At 45.9% G+C, this 22,868-nt stretch overlaps 1 protein-coding gene across 1 annotated transcript; it reads right to left on the bottom strand.

The window, feature by feature from the left end:
- On the bottom strand, positions 1–12,970 carry LOC105189083 (doublesex-Mab related 93B). Its single transcript, XM_019844106.2, has 4 exons — positions 7,876–12,970; positions 3,435–3,704; positions 1,878–2,326; positions 1–504 (listed from the first exon to the last, which is right to left on the bottom strand). The coding sequence occupies exons 1-4, from the start codon at positions 8,182–8,184 to the stop codon at positions 243–245; spliced, it is 1,290 nt and encodes a 429-aa protein (XP_019699665.2). The 5' UTR covers positions 8,185–12,970; the 3' UTR covers positions 1–242.
- Between the last annotated feature and the right edge of the window lie 9,898 nt (positions 12,971–22,868).

Here is a 22,868-nt window from a genome sequence, read left to right as displayed (position 1 = left end):
CTTGAAAGCTTAGACACGTTTGTGTGTATGTGTGTGTGTGTGTATGTGTGTGTGTGTATGTGTGTGTGTGTGTGCACGTCGTTCCTCAACATGAGAAAGCAGATGATCGCGGTGCAAGGGTTCGGCTTTCTCGGTTGTTATTCAGTTCTCAGCGTAATGAATGTGTCTCTTTTGTTACGTGTATGGCGCGTAAAGTTCAGACCAGCGTACACGTCTGAAAAGAAACTCGTCCAAGAGTACGTTCACGAGAATTTGTAGTTGCACTGCGCGCAATTGGGTTGTACGCAAGGAATGCCCGGCAACATGGGCGGTAGGTGATGCAGTATGCTGGTTCGAGCCGACAGGCGATCAGCCACTTGGGCGCACACGTGTTCCCTCAGCTGCTGCTGCACACCGGGGCTGAAGTAATTGCTGTAGCGGAAGTTGCTGAGTGCCAGAGTGTCCTGGTCGGATGCGGTCTTCGCGATCGGCAGGCCGCTACCGGTGCTGTCAGCCGCGACGACGCTGAGGAAATGCGACATAAGATATGTGTAATATGTCATATATATATTGTATAAGAGATATGTAATATATGTACATACATACGTACTACCTGTATTATACTTATATAAAATTATAATAGAATATTTTATACTTCGTATATAAGCGTGTTTCATGTTTCATTTCAAAATTACCGTATAAATACTTCGATAACACGTTCCGGTGTCGAGGGTGTTGCAACAGAGTTTAGTTTAGCTTTGTATGGTTTTTTTTTTTTTTTTTTTTTTTTTTGGAAATTTCTCTTTATTCGGAAACGGCACACGAAAATGTTCATTTTTCGCCCCTGACGTTTTTAGCCAATATAGCCGAGCGCGGCGAGCACCCAGTATGAAGAGTTTTAACCCTTTCACTGCTGAATTAACTTCCCTTGAGAAAATTATTAAAATATTTGGTAGTCCTACGTTTGTTGGGTCGCTGATTACGAATCTAAAGTCAGATTTGTAAAATTCAAAATGACGGACTCAATATGGCGATCATGATGTACAAAATTAATGAAAACTTCAATTATTATTAAATAATGAGCAGGTCGTAATAAGAACATGTGATTCTAGACGATGGAACTCGATCGAGCTGGAAAAAATTTATGTGGAAAAATGTTCAATACTACATATTTATGCTTACTAGAGATTGAACATTAATTTTTGAGTAAAATAATATTGACAGTATGGAGGTAAGATGGAGATACAGAATGAAAAAACCAGGAAAATAGAGCTAAAAAGTGCAAAAAAATCAAATTTCGGCCGTTTTTGTAGAAATATTTGTTTATAAAAAAAATATATATAACCTGCAAAAAAATACTGAAAAATATTTATGTTTTTGTACATCAGAAAAATATTTGGTGAAAATTTCAAACCTCTATACATTCAATACTCTCCGAGGAATCGATCTTCCCCTAAAAAAAGCATTTTTTTTCAACTTTGATTTGTTATAAATAATCACAAGTGAGTAAGTGAGTATAGAAACCTATTGGAGCATGTTGAACAACTATTCAGTTATCTGGAAAACTCAAATCCTCCAAATCCAGTTCCTCCAAATTACGTGATTTACAACGCAAAATTGAATCAAGGAAAAGTGGCAAGTATATACTTCCCACTAACAGTGAAAGGATTAACATGACAATGAACGTGACACTGAACACGCAAGAAACGCGTGTCAAAAGAGCGTCAATCCAATCACACGCTTACGCGTATAAAAATAACAACCCTTGACCTTGCAGCGAACCGTGGGAAGTCCGTGGGAAGAGAGTTCCCTAGCTGCATTGTAGCGTCGGAGCGACGCGCTGAAGTGAATTTTCCGAGAATGACGGGGACAATAATGAGACAACAATAGGTAATTACTTGGCGAACTGCTCGGGCACGATGTTCAACAAGCAATAACCGGCGTCCCCGTAGACGTTCCTGGACAGGCTGGTGTAGATCGGGGCCAGCATCGTGCCCGTGACCGGTTGCGACTGCTGCTGCTGCTGCTGCTGCTGCTCACCGACGACGACGTTGTCGACGATCGTATGCGGGGGTCGCGGGGGTCGAAAGGCTGAGGCGCGGCCGCTCGACGACATCGGCTCGATGCCCAGGCTGTCGCTCGCGAAGTACTCGATCGCCTTCAGCAAGTCCTGCCCGCAACGCTGCAGCACCAGCTGCAGGACCGACAACTTGGTGTTCGGGAAGAGACGGGCCAGGGTCTCCACCGAGGTTTGTGACACTGAGGTGGCCTCCTTCGAGCCTTCCAGCTTGTTGGCGGGCACGTCGAAGAGGAAGCTTCTAGGCCGCGAGCGGGTCTCCAAGTTCTCCTGGGGATGCAAGGAGAAGATGGTGAGAAACCGGGGGCCCTATTCTTGAATCTATCTACGCAACTTTACGTATGCGCACGTCGCGAATACAGTAAAAAATGCGCATACGTTTCTGACACGGTATTCTTGAACTTAATTGTGTAGTATTCGCAACTATAAGAAACGTATACGCTTTCCGTTGCGTTTAATTACGTTTGACAACATTGGAAAATATAGATGTGCTGTCTGCGAATATCGACCAAAAATACGATACGACGAACTTTAATTGGCTGCGCTCAGCAGAACAAAGTGGAAAATATGGAACTGATATGGAACTAATGTGGAGAAATCTTCTTGGTACTTCCATTATTTCAGCATGTTCTAACGCGTTTGTGATTTTATAACCGGTATGTTGACTATTATATCGTCTAAATCCATTATTGCTACACAATTTTACTCTATAATTAAAATGCAGTGAAATTTATATGCTATTTTCTCCTAAATTTCGTATTTATTATTTCTCTTACGGATATGTAAAGTCAGCTATTATTTTCCACTGTCTTTTAGCCATCTTAGCGTTGAATTATTCTTCTTCTTAATAACAGTGCGCTTCTATGTGTACTCTTGTACTCCACTTTCTGTACTTTGCATAACGTATCGCATACGTTTCGGGAGAAACGGATGGTATTACGCATTCGTTGCGTTGCGAATGATAATTTGCGTATACGTCTCACTTGCGACTGTCAAGAATACGGTTCTAGGGATTTTCCACTGCGATTAGTCGAAACTTGCCACTTACGTATACGCAAGTAGTTGAAGAATAGGGCCCCAGGAGTTTTCCTTACGGTGCTGATGTAGTTGATAACAATTCGGGTAAAAATGACTGGATCTCGTCTCATTGTCTCATGTCGATTAGTTTACATCGGTCAAGGTTTACTTTTTATCAAACGTTATCTTTTTCACGAATAACGGTCACCACCCATTTCTTGAGCAACGGTAATGTAGTCGCCACTTTTATTACTCCGCGCGAAACAGAAGAACAACAGGAATTGTAACGACTCCCCTACGTTCGTCCGAATTTCTAGACTTTGATCTTTCGGAACAATGCATGTCCTCCGGATATACGTACGGTACAATTCTGCAGGCGAGCTGATAACGCGCTGTCGACGGCGGACGGGCGCGGCGGATCCTTCGAGTCCTCCACGCAGGTGGTGCCGTCGTGCTTCTTCGTCGCACTGAGGATCGCGTCGTCGTCCTGATTCACCGCGGATTTCGGCTCCGTCACAGACATACCAAAGATCTTGCCCGGTGGAAGCCGATCGAGCTTCTGACCGGTCGCTACCTTCGCCATTTTAAGGGCGATCGCGTCCTCGGCCGCCTGTTGTCTCTTCAGGGCAACCTCGCCGAAGAGAAGGGAATTCGATCGATTCGTCGCCGAGCAAGTACGAATTGCGAAATGTACGAGAGAGAGAAGCGAAAATAGACGAAAATAAACGAAAAGAGCGAGGAGAACAAGGAGAACAAGGAGACTAATTTACATTTCCGGCAGCAAGCTAGGAAGAGAAGGGGGAGCGGGGCGAAAAATCGCGGAAATTAAAACGGACGCAGAAATTCAGTCGGACGTGCACGCGCGCGCGAGATCGATATCGCGATGGGTTTCCCTCCCTCGGGCTGCTATAATTAATATCAGCGGAACATACGTCGCGCACATCGAGTATCCTTTGTACATAGCGCGGCAATCGGATCGTGATGGATCGTGACTGCGCTCGACTTATAAATGGATCCGTCGCTTATGTATGGACGCATTTGCCGCGCGGCGTGTTATTCCAAGCTCTGGACCACCCGCGATAATCTTTTCACGTTGTTGCTGCCGAGAGAGAGAGAGAGAGAGAGATCTCACACAGTGGCCGCTGCGCTTCTTTATCCCGTCAGCTACGATCGCATTCGATCACCGCGCCCGAAAGTGAGTAACTATCCGATTTCACGCGGGTCAATATATCGCCACGTGTGTACATGTGTGTATGTGTGTGTGTGTGTGTGTGTGTGTGTGTGTGTGTGTGTATGTATGCATTTCTTGTTACTTGTTGCAGTAGCATTTGCTACAGAAAGGAAGAGAAGGAGAGAGGAAGAGAGTCTCTTGTCGAGAAATGTAGAATTCTCTGTAACAAAGAAATTTCGTGGAAAATAGCCCCCCGTTAAAATCCCGAGTCGAGTCTCCTCCTTCTCCTTGAGGTCTGCAGAAATAGTGTTTTGTGACTTTGTCCTTAAAATGGTTGAAAACTCTGCGGTGATCACTACTTTATCGCTGATAACCAGGCAAACTGGATTTGACACTGAATTTTTCATTTTCGAAATTAAAGTCCGATTTGTGCCCGGGAAGAAATCACCAATGATGAAGAAGCAGTTCATATATGCGAGAAAGTTCATATATAGTTCGTCGAGTCTTCCTCGTCCGTTTCGAACATATTCATTACATCAACACCGTACAATTAATGTTACTCTTAATTTAGCGTTGATAACGCTGCGTAAAAAGTTATATTTTAATTACGAAAAAATGTGTGAATCGTCGAGTCTATCGCGGCTGTTCCTCAGCAACATATAGCAATTACATTAACACTGCACTGTAGTTAATACTATTATTAATTGCGCACAGATAATATTACGTAAAAATTAACACTTCCATCACGAAATTTTCCCCTCGAAAACTCGTCAGTCGTATCACAACGGGGTACAAAATTAATCTTACCTCTTTTGATACATACCGAAAAAGCACCGGTAAAAGTCGATATTTCAATTGTGAAACACTTGACATCGCAGCGAGGATTTTTCGTGGGGATATTTACACGCGACACGTTTGACGCACCGCGACTCGCTCGTAATCCCGATAATATTTGCCGAGTAATATCGTGTCTCGCGTTTATCACTTCGAATTGCGGAGCTCGCATCCACGAGTCGGGCTCTCGCGGAGAATCGCAGTTGCTTGCGGTCACATTGACAATTATTGCTATGGATGATTTCGAGCGTGCATTATTTAACCACGCGAGTCTCTCTCTCTCTCTCTCCCCCTCCCTTCCTCACCTTTTCTCGATTATTTTCGTTCGAACAGTTACAGGGATAGGTAGGTGACGCGCGCGCGCGAGCGTTAACGCGTCGCGCTTACCGGATCGAAAGTCTCGCTGCAAACAGAGTATCGAGTATCATAATGCCTATGCAAACAGAAACGAAACGCTATACCGAGCGTTAATGGATTTAATTTACCGCCCCTGCTGTCGCTCGTCCCCTCGGACAAGGGCCGAGTGGCCGTATCGTGGAGTTGCGCTATGCATACGGCGATCGTATCGCTCCGGCTCCGAATACAAGATATCGACGATGACTCTGTCTGGCTGTTTATACGAACGCAATTGTAATTCGGAGCTCGACAGAGCGGAATTGAAACAAGCTGGCATAGCGCACACGTGCGGATATTTGTTGAAATTCCAGAAGTTACGGGAATTATATGGAGCACACGCTCCGCGTGATACCACGTGGAAATAAATGGTTTGACGATCGTAGAGAGAACGAGGTGAAGTGACAGAGATTCGTGGCGTAGGACGTGAGAAGAAATTCTCACGTTGTGATTCAGAATTGCTTGGAAAATCCTCTTCTCCTATCTTGTGTATACGGCGAGGATGGATATTATGTAGCTTATTTTACACGAAATCTCTCTCTTCCATTTTATCACGCTTCTGAGCAATGCAAAAATAGATACAGCCAATATAGTTTACCTCGCTGAGGGACATGATACATTTTTTAACAAGTAAACTCTTCACAATCCCCCGTTATATAAATAGCACTTGGGAAACAGAGGGGTAAAATAGTATTGTAAAATAATATTGTAGAACGAAATGGAGTAAAATGGAGTAAATATAGAGTAAAAGTCAAATAGAATAAGTAATGAACGAAAGGGACAAAATGGGTACGATAAAATAAGATAAGATACAGGATAACAATTAAATTTAAACAAAGCGTCGAAATATGTATCTCGCGATCTCGCAAAATTTTACGTACAATTTTTCCTACAAAATTCTTCCCGGGCATCACGTGTGAAAATTTACGATTAAAAAACAGCGAAGCGCAAGATTGTTATATCTTCCTCGCGAGTAACCAAGTGTTCTCCCTCGGTCTCCGCGCAATTTGATCCCGACGCGTAATCGCCGTCTCGAAATAGATGCGGAAAAATTGCAATTGTAGAGGCGCTTGGAATTCTTATTTTCCGGAGAGAGAGAGAGAGAGAGAGAGAGAGATGCGCGCTTTTTCTCTCATTAAAGGACGCGCGGCAACGATAACGAGCTTCGGCGATCGGGCGTCCCTTTAAATATCGAGGGTGAATCGTGCAAGATAAAATATCGCAGGCGCGTTAGTCGCGCTCGATTGCGCGTGCAGCGAATTGACATTTTTCCTTCGCATTTTTCTCATGCCGCTCAAAGCGCAAAGACAACATTCGCGTGCTAAATTAATGACATCACGGGCGGAGGACGGAGTGTCGTGACATTTACATTCACGAATAATGCTCGCCTCGGATTAGCCATTCCGAGTCATCATCGTTTCTGTCACGCGCGTTTCTGTGCTGAGCGCAAGCGCGGGGATTCTCCCAAGACGACGGAAGTGGCACGTTTTATAGAATAAAATTGCTTGAATCTCACGGCGAGATTATTTTCGATTCAGCGGCAGAATGTATAGAGACGTGAAAATTAGCGGATCAAAGCAAGAGTATTGCGTACTCGTAAATTTCTCTCTCGTCAGCGGAGGAAATATTACAGGGGAGCTTTCATTAGGGGAGAAGTCATCTTGAAAATTTGCATTTGTTATTTTATTTGAAAAACAAGTCCTACTCTGATCTTCACGTCTCCGCGATGACCGAAAAACATCGGCGGTGTTCCCTTGTAGCACAAATAAATGCGTCACCCTAAATAATTGCTATTTCTGTTATCTCATTTCGAAAGATAAATCGTGGGTCCGTTTGTGACTTTCACATTTCCGTGATTTTCTAAAATATCAGGATTCGAATTACGGCGTAAATAAATAACGCGTGAACAAAGCAATTTAGTACACATAAATAAAACAGTCAATCGTCGTCAATGGAGACATTCACCTTAACATGTTCGTCATCAATGACAAGTGGCGGTGACAGTGTTTCTGCATCCACATAAAAAAAAGGTCAAGTTTGCTTTAAACAACCACATGCACTCCAAAGCGTAGCGCTCCAAATAAAAGCGGAAAAGCAGACGCGTTACCCCTTGGCAGTCGAGAGAAATATTTCCACATTTCTTCCCACCACAACCTCGATAATTGTAGATATAATTTATCATAAAAAATTTACGATTGCTTTTTAGCTGAGAGAAGGAAACATTACAAGATTTACCATCTATCTATACATAAATTTATTGACTCTGTTTTTAAATCTTTTGTCGTGCCAGCACAGCTGGCATTCCGAGTTGCCGAAACAACCCTTCATGCCAGCTGTGCTGGCACGGACGGACGAGTGCAAAGGGTTAATAAATAAGACGGATGCGTCGCGCGGTGAGACTTACTTGCGCTGCCATCACCCTCTGCCGTTCGGCGATCAGGGAGCACTTGGGGCACAGGCATTCCCTGTAACGACACTCCCGCTTGTGGCCCCTCAGCCATGAGATCAGGCCATGGTTCCTGCAGCGGGCGCATTTCGGTCTTCTCTGTTTACCCTCCGCCTCGTTGTCCTCGTTGTTCTCCGACCTGTTCTTGCTCTTGCCGCGAAGCATAGCGGCCCCGGCCTGATCCTCCGCTGCGTCTCTACTCGCTCGTCCACATGGTTCCAGCACCTCGTTTGTGGAATCGTGTGTACGAACGACGACGGGACGCATGCAGGTCTCGTCGATTATGTCATTTATGTACCTTCTCACTTTCTTACCGAGATAATCGACGAGTGCGCGCCAACACTCGCATCGCGATTAATCCACACGCTCGACCCCCTCGAAATTATTTTCCCCGAGATACGCGATATCTCGGCGGGCTGATATCGCGCGAAGTGAGGTCCGAGTCGCGTGAAGAAATTCGTAATATCGACCAATGATCGTTGTTACATCATTTGCTCGTTAACAGAGGCCAGAGATGAAGCCGTTCAACATGATACCGTCACATGTTTAGACGCATAAATGATTATCTACCGAGCGAGTCCGATACGAGAGGAATTAATTATCCATCGGTCGTCTCAAAGGAAGCGAGAGGATCGCCAACGCCGACTGACTCGGAGCCCTCTCTCGAAGGGGTGGAAGGAGAAGCGCGCGAAGGTTCGGCCGGGCTTAACAACTGCCGAAAGCCGGGGAGAATGTCGGGGCGGCGTGGTGATGCGCGATTTTCCGCGGTTTAAAGCTCCTCACGCGATTGTTGATTCGGAACTGCGCGCGAGCCGCCTCTGTGCTATATAATCTCGTCTCGAGATTTCGTTTCTTCCGTACTCTCGTGGCGATCCGGTCGGTTCGATTGGCCGCGACCGATGTACGCGTCGTCAGGTTCCCGTGCGCGCGATTCCGCGGCATCCCGGCGGAGGGTCGAGAAGACAAACACCGGCTGGACCACCCTTCCTCGGCGATTGGTTCTGTCTTGTTTGCTCCTGCCGCCACTCCTACCGAGAGAGTCTCTCTCTCTCTCTCTCTCTCTCTCTCTCTCTCTCTCTCTCTCTCTCTCTCTCTCTATCTCTCTCTCTCTCTCTCGGCATCAAGGGGCGAGATCTCGACGTAGTCGATCGTGACACCCGGCCGTAAGCTGTGATTTCGTCTTATTTCCGTGTGTTACACCCCCGCCGCAAAGGGGATGGTGAAAAAGCGCGACACACGCGCGAGTCGAAGGAGTCGAGTCGCCGACGGATCGTGTCCGGGTAACGAGCGAAGTGAACGCTCTCCTCGTGGTGTTCGAAAAGGTAAGAGCGAAAGCTAGGTTCTAGGAGCTCCCGAAAACCTCAATAATGTTACGAAGAAACATTGCGAGGAATTGCGGTTAGCCCCCTCGGTGCATTTTCGACCGAGTCTGATCCACGTGACGAGAGGAATCCACTGTGAGGACTTATTTCGAGAGAGAGAGCAAGCTTTTTAGGAGAATAAATCTCTTCAAGCGGAATCGGAGATTTTGTTTCTTCAAACTCTTATAAATCCATGCGCGCCGATGAAGATATGGAGATTGCCGGTTACAAAGTCGTGGCGAGTTTAAGAAAAGGAAATACAAAAGAGTTTCCCGGGTAGTTCGTTAAAACGATAATAATTCGCTTCACTTCAGACGAATTCACGCAGCGCGGATGGCACAATGTATAAGAGACAAATCTCCAGAAAAGACACCGTTCAATATCGCCGTTTGCTTTCATTTATATTATTCACTCGCGTCGCGAAAACTCCCTGTTTTCCATCCTTCATTTTTCTCTCCTTCTACCTGCATCCGGAGGCGACGTGGAGGAGAAGTGGACGTGGGCAAGGTCGTAGTGACAGAAAGACGAGAGGGAAAACGTTGCCTCAAGAATCAAGAATCGTTTAATTCGCAATTACTTCTCGTACGAGTACAGATTCGTAGCTGGTTAACGATTTTTCTCCCTTCGCTTGATAATGAATGAGCAAATTCGTCGCGATAACAAGCCTATTTATTTTCCAGCATATTGGTCGCTTACTTTAAATAGATAATTAGACACCCTTTTGCTCGCCATTCTACATGCACTCTCTCGCGCAATAGTGGGACGTGTGTGTAATTAGCGTAGGTGTAACAGAGAATGGGAACGCGCGATCACATTCCTTCCTACTTCGTGTCCTGCGCGTTCGCGCGTGCGTTGTTCTCTTCAAGCGTAAAAGAACCTGCCGTACCGAGCCGAGCGCCGAGTGCCAGCTTGACAGCTGGAAACCTCTCGAACTCTCGGACACCCTGATATGGCCTCGCGATGGCGTCGCGAAATCGATCGGGAGAAATTCGAGGAACAAATGTAAGACACATAAATGTCTCTCTCTCTCTCTCTCTCTTTCTCTCTCTCATGAAGATAGCCCCGAGAGAAGTGGGCTATTAAATTCGAACGGCTTCGAATTTAACGCGAAACGAATCCGGAGCATCTCTCTCGATCCTCTCTCGCGGATCGCGCTTGCGATTCTCGACATTTCTCAAACGTATAAATGCTCGACGAGAGGCTGACTCTCAATAAACTTGCGTTTTACATTTTCTTAATTTTTCACGTTAAAAACTACTACGACGATGATCGCGAAGTTGACTCGCTGGGTGAGTGAGACTCGGGATGAGGAGAATCTGTCACTACCTCCCTCTCCCTCCTGCTTCTCCTTCTCTCTTTCTCCTTCTCTTTCTCGATCTCACTCCTCTCTTGTGTCTGTAACGTTGCGAAAAATTGCGCAATCGATTACCGCCGAACTTACTTACTTTAAATAATAAACCGAGAGATAGCGATTAGATTGAGAGAGAGACACCGTGGAGTTAATTAATATTTCGATCGCACGGCCGTCTTTTTCAGATCAGCGTCTCCGAGTTCAAGAGGCTTCGCCGAGTATAATCCTTACTTAATCGGCATCGAGACTCGTTTTGCACGCGGCCTTCCTCTCTGCCTCGCTCGCGCGCGCCTCCTAGCCTCCCTCTTTATTATCGCACGTCTCTCTATTTTACATCGGGTTTCGCGGGAAGCAATTGTATTCTCGTAAAGCGTTGTGTTTCGTTTCGTCGCGCAGTCAACGGAGACACACGGGTTCAAGAGAAGTCGCCTCGACTCAAATCATCACTTACGGCAAGCTTAAGCCTAAGCAAACGCCCGTCGGGGCAAACTCGTACTTCGGAGAGTCTTTGGATATTTATATCTACGCGATATATCATTCCTTCTCTCCCCCTCTCTCTCTCTCTCTCTCTCTCTCTCTCTCTATCTATCTATCTTTCTCTCCCGTGAGCGAGACAATCGAGCTAGTCGCCGACACTTTGTGTTACCGCGGACAACCGAGGTTGAAAGCGCAAGGTTCAGCCTCGAGATTTTTCGTACGTCGAACGAAAATGGCTTCTACTCGAAATACAAGGCATAAGTTTCACTCCGGCTTTCGCAAACCCTCTTCCGACTCGAAAGTGGGAGTGATTCTTGTCCGAGGACAAAACGCGTCCGGGAGAAATTCGCACTCGATCGATGAGAAATCGATGTTGCGGGCGGGCCAACTTTCTTTTCCCAACGCGACGAAACAAATCGACTTTACATTGTTAGACACTCGGGTGGGGATTGTCTTGTTCTCCGGTTTACTTTGCTCAATGGCATTAACGACAACAAGAGTATTTAGAGTAATCGAAGTAATCTCTGCTGCGAGGAATCGCGAAGCACCGAAAAGTTGGCCCGAAGATCACTCGAATTCTGACGCGTTTCCATGAGGGTGATTCTAAAATCAGAATATGGACCCCGCGCGGACACAACACACGGCTAGTTAATTAACACTCTCGATATCGGGCTTGAGTAGGCTCGTTTTGCGAGCCTACACATTCTTCTCTCAGGCTGCATCGCGCTTTTCTCTCCTCCTGCCTCGGTCGCTCTTTCTCTCTTATTCTCTCGGCCGTTTCGCCTGCACGAAGTACGAATTTTTCTCGACGAGTAGAACGTAAGTCAGTAGAAACGACTGCTCGCAATCGGCGACCCTTTGTACACAGGAGAGCTCGTTGCATTTAAAAGCATGTCAAAAACTCGCCGCCTCTCGCCTCAGACTCGCGTCCGAGCGACGAGATATATACTCCTCTCTCTCTTTCCTCTTTCGTCTTCTTTTTCTTCTTCTTCGTTTTTCTTTCATTACTGATATGATTCATTGATATGGTCCGTCGTAAGTTACACTACGTCGTTACTTGTTTGTTTGCTCGTCGGTTGTTTGTATTTGTGCGAAGAGAATTTAGGAGGAGTCCGCGCCGCTGCCGTATACACACGGCGGCGTAATAATAATAATAATAATAATAACAATAATACTAGTAGTAGTAGTAGTAGTAGTAGTAATAATAATAATAATAATAATAATAATAATAATAATTACGGTACGCGCGACACTCGTCGAACGACGCTTCGGGCCGGACTTCATATCGTTCGGGGAGGTATATGTGAAGGGCTTAGGTATCCGTATTCAAACTTGACACTATCCGGGTTGCCGATTATCATTCGGATGGCGGATAAACGTAACAAATTACGGTTACCCGGAAGAATAGGAATTTTCCGTAATACTCCAACGGTCGAAGCATCGAATTCGGATCCGGAGCGTAAATTCGCGGCGATCTGGATCCTTCTCAAAAATGTCAAGCAGATCGATATTTCTTAACAATTTCATGACTTATTCTCGTTTCTAGCAACGTCTTCGTCTTAACCCGAATTGAACCCGTCTTTGTTTGAATGAAGCTTAAATTCTCAGGTTAAGACTTAAACGCTAAATACATCGACATAACGTAGTGCGCGCTGTCTTTCTGTTTGATTCTGTAGATTCTGCGAATTCTCTTACAGAATATAATGCATTTGCAATTTTACGCGACCCGACAGACAAACAATGCAAACTACGAAAGCTAGGCTTAATCGACGCCGGTCGAGTAAACGCTGGGAACTAGAGATGTGCGAACTATTCGAATTCGAATAATTCGAATAGGAATCAAATATATTATCGTTTGTGTGCATCAGCTACAAAACAGGCCAAAGCTGGGCCTGTATGTTTGAACCCTTAACTTGTAATTAACTTAACTTATAATTAATAACTTAAATGTAAATTACTTTAAATATTTAAATATACATATTTTACTTTAAGATGATATTACAATATCAATATTCCCTCCCATATTAAAATCTTTCATCATTATTTACATGTTTAATAATCATGTTATTTAACGTTTTTCAACGATTCGATTCGAATTCGAATTTAAAAAATGACATTCGATTCGACATAAAAATTCTTGATTCGCACATCTCTACTGGGAACTAAACAAGAATTAGTCTGAAACGGTTGTGTCTCTGTGTATTTATGTATTTCGATAATAATCATTACTTTGAATAATCTCGTTTTCTGATTCACCTCTCCTTTCTTTTCTAAGCTGCTTTAGACTCAAATTCGGAAATCCGAATTCAGTTTTGGATGCAGATCGCCTGGACTCGAATCCGAACGACGCGGTTTTCAGTTTCCAGGCCGGACCCGATTTCATACATCTCATCCAGTCGCGGACATCCAAATACCGAGGAGAGCCTTCAGTACGTATATAATATATACGTTTAATTGCGCCAATGGCCGCGCCTGATAACGAAAGATCTTGCCCCTTAGTCTCTTTCCGTCAGCGTATTCGGGATACGGCGGAGGAAGATGAGGAGAGGTAGATCGCGTTTACTCGCGTTTGACATCGCCTTGTCTTCGATTTCCTCGTCGTGTCGTGTCGCGTCGCAAACGAAGCGTAATATCACTCGAAATGAACACATCAGCCCTTTGCGCGCCAGCCTCTCATTAGTTCGCCTCGCGATCGCGCGATGCGCCGCCTCGCCGGGAGAGCTTCGCCCTGTCGCGCATGAGTGCGAGCACACCCGTATTGCTTCGTCGTCATCGTCGTCATCGTCATCACCATGGTCGTTATCGTCGCGTGACAAGAGAGGACTCGCTGATGCGACGGCACTTTTCAATCATCGATCGCCTCTCGGGAGAAGTTCGCCTCGATTCTTCGATCAGCGGAACGAAGCGCCGGCAACGACTCTTCTGGCTCGAAATGAAGGAAGAAAAGAGAAGAAAAATTCTCCACACGGATGCGGATCAGTTCGAGCCTCGATCGCTTGCGGTCTCGTGATTAAGCCGTCTGTCAGCCGTCGAAGGGAAACGCGAAAAGCGCACAATGCGGGAAGAGAAATCGCGAACGACCGACTCTGACGGTCTACTGCGAATCACGCTACCCCGTCGTCGATCGAAGATCAATTTCCTCTTGAAATTTCGCTACGGTACTCGTAAAAAAGAGCTCGGATTTGCGTTGAGTCCACCTGCCGAGAGGCGACGACTGCGATTTTTTCGCAGCGAATCGTTCTCGCTGCTCGATACTTGCCGTCGCTCGTTGAGCTTCACATGTTGAGTTTCACGTGTGAGCAGACTGCCTTCGTCGTTAAACAGCGGACTGAAAGTAACACTGCTGTTTCGGGGGGGAGGTGGTGGATAAGGGAAGGAGGCTCGAGAGGGTAAACGTATACAAAGGAAACGAGCAGTTTTTCGCGAAAAGACGCGAGAGGAACGGAATACTCGGCGAAAAGCCAGCCCGACGTGTCTCCACGTGTGTTCACGCGTCGTACGTGGCCTTCTCTCTCTCTCTCTCTCTCTCTCTCTCTCTCTCTCTCTCTCTCTCTCTCTCCCTCTCCCTCGTCGTACCGATTGGCCCCAAGAACTAAGAGGATACCGTGTTCTTGTTGATTTGTTTTAATACACGTTCGCCTGTCCCATATAAATCCGCTCTCCCATTTTTTATGTCCTGCTGCCTCCTCTCTTTCCCTCTCGGTGCTCTTCGAGTAAGCTCCGAAATTCGATCTCATACAACATCCATATCCTGCCCTCGATAGAAATATTCTCTCTTGGTTGAAACCTGTCGTATCCACATTTACGGGGCGTGCGCTCCCCATGATGGCAATTCCGTAGGTGTCTTTGAGGGGAAACTCGATCGACGCTCGACGGACGACGAGTCGACGTGTCGGCGTCGCGCGGTCACTTAACGAGTGCTTCATGATTCGATGTATAATTCGCTTCTTCACGCGCGCCGTGAACGAGTGAAGAACGCGCATCAAGAGCAGCCTCCTGCTTTTCCTCTCTCTTCTCTCTTACTTTCGTTTGCTCCTTAAGTCTATCTACGTTTATACATTTGACTATCACGACGGGGCTCTCGTGTGCCCGTCGACAGCTAGACGATTATTCGCAAGTTAGAGGCTCGAGTCGAGGTCGGAGCTATATCGGTTGTTGGCTTCAACAAACAACGGGACTCGCTGAATGACGACGATGCGTCTTGGGTAGCGCGGGCTGATACGCGAGAGAATACTCCGTCCCGACGCACAGAGCGGGCTGAAGCAGCCAAATTTGCGGACAAAATTGTGTAAATGCGCACGATTCTCAAGTACGTTTTCAAAAGACTTCAATATATTGAAGCCACGTTTGCAGGTCGTTGAAATATTTAAAGATCTGAAATGAGAAATAATTTCCGAGAAACAAATGTTTGAGAAATCTCTCTCTCTCTCTCTCTCTCTCTCTCTCTCTCTCTCTCTCTCTCTCTCGAGAAATAAATTCTGAGATATTTCCGGCATAGGAACTAGCGTGTTCAAAATTTTCTACAATTTAATGTTCTAATAAACGTGAGCAGGAATGTTTTACGCTGCATTATTCACGCTTGCGAGCTAATTATGCAGATACGGAGAGAGAGTTGAGGCATAACTGAGTTCGTAATTACATGAATCCTGCATTATAAACTGTTTAAACTCGCAAGCAGTTCTTCGCAATTTCTAAAATTGACTAGATCAGATTTCGCCCACAGATTTGAATGTTTCGCAGTCCACTGTGCGGCACCTCGACGATGTTTTCGTTGAAGAGGAATCGAGTCCACATGTTAGTCGAAAATCCCTAGGGATTGCGGGAATCACCCTTCTCCCCCCCTCCCCATATGTACGTTCGATTTTACTTAGTCGCAAAAATCTATATCGGCCCATTTCGTGTCTCTAAGTGTCACGTTACGTGAAAATCGCAAGAAATTGTTGGTTAATCGATAAGAGGCCGCACGTCGGGCCTCTCTTAGATCTATGTGCATTTTGAAAAACAGCGATTAGCCTATTTTCTCTTCTCTTTCGACTTCCCTCTCTCTCTCTCTCTCTCTCTCTCTCTCCCCCTCTCACCTCTCTTCCTCCCTTAGCTACGGATAAACATTTCTTCAACACCTAAGTCGTGTAGCCATTAGAAAACGACACTTTTTCGCACTTTCCCTACGAAGACAATGGTACGTACGTAGACCTTTGTGACGAAGTCTGCGCATATACGCGTACGTATGTATAGATTGGTGTTGGTGTATAATTATGTATATGTTTCTCTATATAGCATATACACGTACATATGTGTGTTTGTCTGTGTGTATCTTGTATTGCGTTTGTGTGTTCGTCGGTTTATATTAATATATAATATATCCTATTCTATATCAACCGTATTCCCTATAATTACGGGATAATAAACACTACTTAGCGCGTAATCAATCGACCAATCCAATAACAAGTGATTTAGAAAGTAGCGGCGAATGTGTGTGTGTGTGTGTGAGTACGTGTGCATGTTCTGGCTTGGTTAGAATCGAAAAACATGCCCGTGAGAGGACCACTCCGGGACTATTTCTCCACTAATAATAGATATTTCCCATGTACGTTTGTATACACTGTGTATATCGGGGGATATCTGAATATAGAAAATCTTATATACAATTTACACCTATAGGGATTGTTCTCGTCCCTCTCACTCTCTCTCTCTCTCTCTCTCTCTCTCTCTATCTCTTGCAGTTTCGCAATTGCGTTTACTCTTGCGTGTATCTTTACTCTTGACTTGCTTCTGTGGTTTCATCAGGTTCAATAGATCCGCATGGTTCTACTCAACATCTCATTTCATCACATCCTACTATGTAATATTATAAACTTTAAGGAGTAACCCCGGGATGTTAATAAACTTTATTCTACTCTATTCTACTCTACTTTCTCCCTCCCTCCCCTCTCCCCCTCTCTCTCTCTCTCTCTCTCTCTCTCTCTCTCTCTCTCTCTCTTTCAAGCGGATTATTATTCAACGATCACTATTAAACATGACTTTTCACGCTACATCTACGCGGTATATTTATCGAGAAACAAAGTCCTCGTAAAAAAGGGCTCGTACAAAAGGATCGTCGTTCCTTTCTGTCGTTGTGGGATGGTCCGAAAGAAGGTAAGAGTTCGCCGCGACATTACAAGTTCAAAATTAGAAAATCTGTCACATTGAACCGGCGAAATCGAACGGCCGAACTTTTGGCGACAATGTGCACTCGAATGGCAATTAGCAAACTGTCCGACCTGCTCTCGCACCGCAGACGCCAAGTTCTACTGCCGTTCACCGTAATGTTCGATCATGCGATACCGTCGAAATTACCGCAGTTTATCGTAGGATTATTTTATGGTTGCATTATTAATGGTGCTGACGACTATTAATGGCGATTGCCGGGCGAAGCGACCTAGACAAAGCGCGATTAATAATCGATAATTAATGATGCAAAAATATAGTAAATATACGCGATCGTATTTTTTCTCTTTTTGTCTCTCTCTCTCTCCCCTCATCTCTCTTTCTCTTTTTAAATTTCTGTGAGTGAAATTTTGACTTAAAACGAGCGAAAAATGAGTGTTATCTTTTTCGTTTCTTTTTTTTATTATTATAATATATACATTATTATAAATTTATCTACTGTATTCTTTTTTGTATTTTTACGAAAGGACTCTTCTGTTGTTAAAGAAGTGGAATTTGGAAAATTCACTCGAAGCTCGAATGAATGAAAATTCGAGTGACTCGACAGCCATGTCCAAGTAGGAAATTTCGTTCCAAGAAGTTTTAGAGAGTGCCCTCTTAAAGTGAACGAATAAAAAAAATTCCTCATCGAAGAGTGAATTCATTTGAACTCAATGAAGAGTGCACTGATTATATTTTAGAAAAAGAGAAAGAGAGAGAGAGAGAGAGAGAGAGAGAGAGAAAAAGAACATAATTATGCGATCGAATAACGACCGCTATGGCGTAATATTAACACGCGCCGTCGATCGACGATAGAAAGGAACATTCGTCCGTTAGAGTTGGTTGTCGTTTTCGCCGGGAATCAAGCCGCAGTTCGTGGAACTGCCGAGGAACTCGGTGTGGGGGTTGGAGGGTGGAAGTGATGAAAAAATTAGGCGAAACCGGGCGGATCGACGAACATTTGCGGGGGTCGCGAGGCTTACATGCCCCAAGTTCAGGGGCCGCCGACGACCGTCGTGATTCCGCTGTTGGAGGAATTTGCAAGTACGCGGAATAAATCCTCGCTACGATTGCCATCGATTCGTCTTTCTCCCCGCGGACGGGTGAACGGCTGGGTGCGCGAATGGGACACAAAGCGTCGCACGGAATAAATCGACGGATGACTTTATAAGTATAATTCGTTGAACGACCCGGAGGGGTCGATAACCACGCCGCAAGAACAAAACAACGAATCTCGCGTGGCGGGCCCACGGCCAGGAACGGTCCAACGATGATATTCGGTCATGATATTCGGTTGGCCGGAAAACAAGTGAAGATATATGAATTTTGCCTCTTTATAGTCGTGTGGAGCCGTACGCGCTTAAATACGTCCATGTTGAGAAAACGATACTGTTGTTGGAGAAATACAAGTGAAGCAAATCCCTACGTTTGTGACGACGTTCGACAGCAATAGGAAATCATTTTCTTTCTCTTTCCGTTCAACAGCATTTTTTCTACATGTGGACATGTATCATTATGCACGTGAAGCTATATAGAGACAAAATAATCATATAATATATAATGTTGCACAATTGCATGTAATCTTTCCTTCCCGGCTGTGTCAATATTTTATTACAAGTATCGATATTCTGGTGTGATAACGGCGGACGACAATGTTTCGCGCTTTCGGGAAATCGCAGATTAAAAAATGTAGGTCACACTCGTGTCTCTCCTTCTTTTTTTTGGAAAAAGTCGCTCGATTAATTCGAGACCTTCCTCGTTCGTAATTGTGTCGCATCATGTCCTCGTCGATCGAGAGAGTAGCGAGCGCAGATGCTTTTTCTATTTTTAATTTTATTTTCCAATTAACTTTCACAATCGCCCATAATATTAACCGTCGGCGCTGCACGCAGTGTCGATACTCGTCGAAATATTCGTCGATACCGCTGTCGCTGTTCGCGCACACCAACGCGGAAATATCGATTCCTTCTTCCCCCTCCCCCCTCTCTCCCTCTCTTCCCTCAATGACTATCCCTGGCCACGACTCGCCACGATGCATCGCTGATCGCTATAATTGATGGCATTGACGTTGCCAGCAGCTGACGCTCTGGCCCCGCTCATCGTGGCGATGTATTGTCGACTCATTCAAAGGATGGTCTCTCCCGAGCTCGAGTTTGGACGCTGTCTGGCTCGACAGTCACCTCGCTGGCCGTCGTTAACGCCGCGGTTTTCGCGGGCGCGACGCTCGTAGCGGCCGTATTTATAGCGGGAATAGTCGAGTGCAATTCTACACGGCCGGCAAATAACGCGAATTATTAACGGACGCGACATGATCGCGAAGTGAGCCTCGAGTCGAGACGAGCGTGCGCGAAAAACGGCGGGAGAAAATATTTTCTGCATTTACTTCCGTCAATTTCTCCGTCGCTTCGTATCCATTGTTTGATAACGTCCTCGGAGTCTCTCCCTTTTCTCGTGGGCGAGGGAAAGAGATGGATACAAATAATATCGAACCGAAAGTAATAACCATACGCGCCAGCGTTTCATAATGCTCGACGTGTATCTCTTCGAGGGGAGGAGCAGGTGACTGACGAATAAACGAGAACAGACGTTAACCCACTAATGCCGGCTGGGACAGAAATTTCGCGTTGATTTCAATGTTATGAATTTTTATGGAAATGCTCGAAAATTTTGATCCAAAGTACATTTACTAGAGGTTATCGAGGTCGCTCTTTCCGAATCCGCTGCGAGAATCATAAAAAATGAGTGTTTGTATTGATTTGTAGCGGTCTTTTTTTCAAAAAATGCGACTTTTTCTCGTCAATTTTTTTTAAATCATGGATTTCATCTTGATAAAAATGTCGAATATTACTGAAAAGTACTCCAATCGTGCCCTCGAGACTTGTACTCAAAATATATGTGGTTCTGAATTTTTTTGCAATTTAGTAATTTCAATATGGCGACCATATACATGTATCAACCATAGATATCGCCGGATCCTTGGGAACTCGGTCAAATAACTCGTTATGAGTGCATTTTTATGAAAAATTATCCAAAATAAAAGTTGCCCTGTTGATCGAGTTCTTTCACGTGGTAGGCCCCAAATTTGGGTCTGATGTATTTTTTGGGCCTAACGGGGCCCAACGTTGATTTTTTGGTGCAAAACTTATATTTTTTATTACAGATTTGAAAAGTGAAGAAAATTTTACGTCCAGGTTTGTATTTTTGAAATTACAAGTCTCGAGGACTGATGGGGGTACTTTTCAGTAATATTCAACATTTTTATCAAGATGAAATCCATGATTTAAAAAAAAATTGACGAGAAGAAATCGCATTTTTGGAAAAAAACCGTTACAGATCAATACACTCATTTTTTTTTCTGAATCTCGCAGCGGATTCGGAGAGAGCGAGCTCGGAAACCCCCAGTAATGTACTTTGGATTAAAATTTTCATAAAAATTCATAACATTGAAGTCAACGGGAAATCTCTGTCCCAGCCGGCATTAATGGGTTAACGACGACATCTCCGAGTGCGCATTCGGACGACATCCGATGTGCGACTTTTCTCAAAGTCGCCTGTTGACTCGATATCATTTCAAACATGCGCTAATGCGAACATTATTACTCCCTCTCCCTCCCTCGCACTTCCTCCTTTGAGCTCGACGTAGGTCCGTTGTGGTGAGCGTGCACCACTCGATACACACCCTCGAGACTCTACTCGAGTATCGACGACTATAAATACGGCCCTTCAGAGCTGATAGTAGCGCTCGAGCGCGGCCGGCTCGTCATCAGCACCATCGTTAGCCTCGATTGCGACGTGTTACATCGATCGATCGATCACATCGACGTCCGAGCGGCCACGCGACGACGGCGTCGACGGGACCGGGAAAGGACAATCCGGTCTCTCCCTGATGTATCCGCAAATACGATAAGGAAAGCCGCGAAACACGCGCGAGTCACGTGGAAACTACGAGGAGGTTTGGTGCAAAGGGAACGAGGGACCCGGGACAGAGGGATCGAGCGGGGGCTTGTGTGTCTCTGTGTGTACGTATATGCGTGTGCGGGTGTGTAGTTACCGCTAACTATCTATATCGTCGGGGACTTGCCCGACTGGGATTCGCGTCTAAAAGCGCGTCCCGGATGGTCTAACGTTGCACGACGGGGAAAAAAGGAGAAGGGAAACCGCTAGAAATCGCATCGATATGGAAAACGAGCGCACACTCGGCTCGCGAGTCGGTTACATCTGCAATCGCTCGCTGACGAATCTGCGTCTGCGTTGTCGCGAATCTCCACACGCGATAGAATGTATGTACGTCCATGTTTTCGCGTGTGCGGGCCTATATATTGCGCATCTGTGTATCTGTCCGTGTGTGTGTCGTGTGTCACAATACCGTGTCTTGCTGCTCGTTTATAATCCTAATTAGCATCATTACAAAATCTTACAACTATTCAACAAAAACCAATCTCGTAACAACTCTTATCTACTTGTTCGTCTTTCGCACGCACGCTCTTTCTCCCTCTTTTTCTTTCCTCCTACCTCCTCCCCCCCCCTTTCTCTCTCTCTCTCTTTCATTCGATCTCGCACTCTCCTGTCATTCACGCGAAAAAATCTTTCATGTGCGCGCTGTAACACCGGTCCCTAAATGTCGCGCAGTACTCTCGGATTGCGGAGCGCGGAGTTTTCAGCGGAGGAGCATCGAGTCGTTCAACACCGTCGCGTCGTTCGGTCGCCTCGTCTGTCACGGCTATTATCGATCACGCGCAACGCTGAATTGCGGCGGGAAAAAAACGCACACGCACGAGCGAGCGGTCTTCTCTGAGCTTCTTCGCGTCGGTTCCTTCTTCGCTCTCGAATTTCACGCGTATCTCATCGAACGTACGCACGACGCGACGCGACGCTGCAGCCGCTCCCCCTCTCTCACTCTCTCTCTCTCTCTCTCTCTCTCTCTCTCTCTCAACGCGATGCAGTTCGCGCGTGCGTTCGATGTTTTCCGCCTTCCTCACGCGTTTCGCGTGGGATCGGAGCGTTTTCCGAACGCTCCCCGCGCTTCCGCGCGCGTCATCGAATTTTCGCGGTGCGTTTCCGCGGAACGCGGAATTTTCTCCCCCGAGAGATCCCCTCCCCGAGGCGACCCGTCGATTCCGCACTTCTTCACGCACGGCGAATTCGACAGGCCAATCTTCCCGGGGAAACGGCAGACGCAGCGCGCTTGCAGCGTGTGCACGCGCGCGCGCGCGCGCCTTTTCCTCGCCGGTGAAAATCGCGCTACGGTCGCGCGAAATCGCCGGGCTGAATTCGAGTGACGAAAGGAACGAACTGCTTCGCGTGCCTCGCGCGGGACCACCTCTCTCATGGAACGATCCCCGTTGTTTATCTCGCGCGCGCGCGCGCAAGAGAGAACGATCTCAACGTTGACGACACTCTAGTGAAAACGCGACACCGAGAAGAGTTCGACAATTCGCGCTGGAGGACTATTCACGTCCCGCCACATACTGTCGCTTTAAACTCGAGACTTTGCTTGCGCGTGGCTGCCAACGCCGACGCCGCCGTCTCGCCGCTGATCGTCGGGGTCTTTTCGGCGCTGCGTACAAACGGGAAAT

Source organism: Harpegnathos saltator, unplaced genomic scaffold (assembly GCF_003227715.2).
Source record: "Harpegnathos saltator strain DR-91 unplaced genomic scaffold, Hsal_v8.6 scaffold791, whole genome shotgun sequence".
Lineage (NCBI taxonomy): Eukaryota > Metazoa > Arthropoda > Insecta > Hymenoptera > Formicidae > Harpegnathos > Harpegnathos saltator.
The sequence above is the reverse complement of the archived record's forward strand: the minus strand, read 5'-3'. Positions and strand labels throughout refer to the sequence as shown.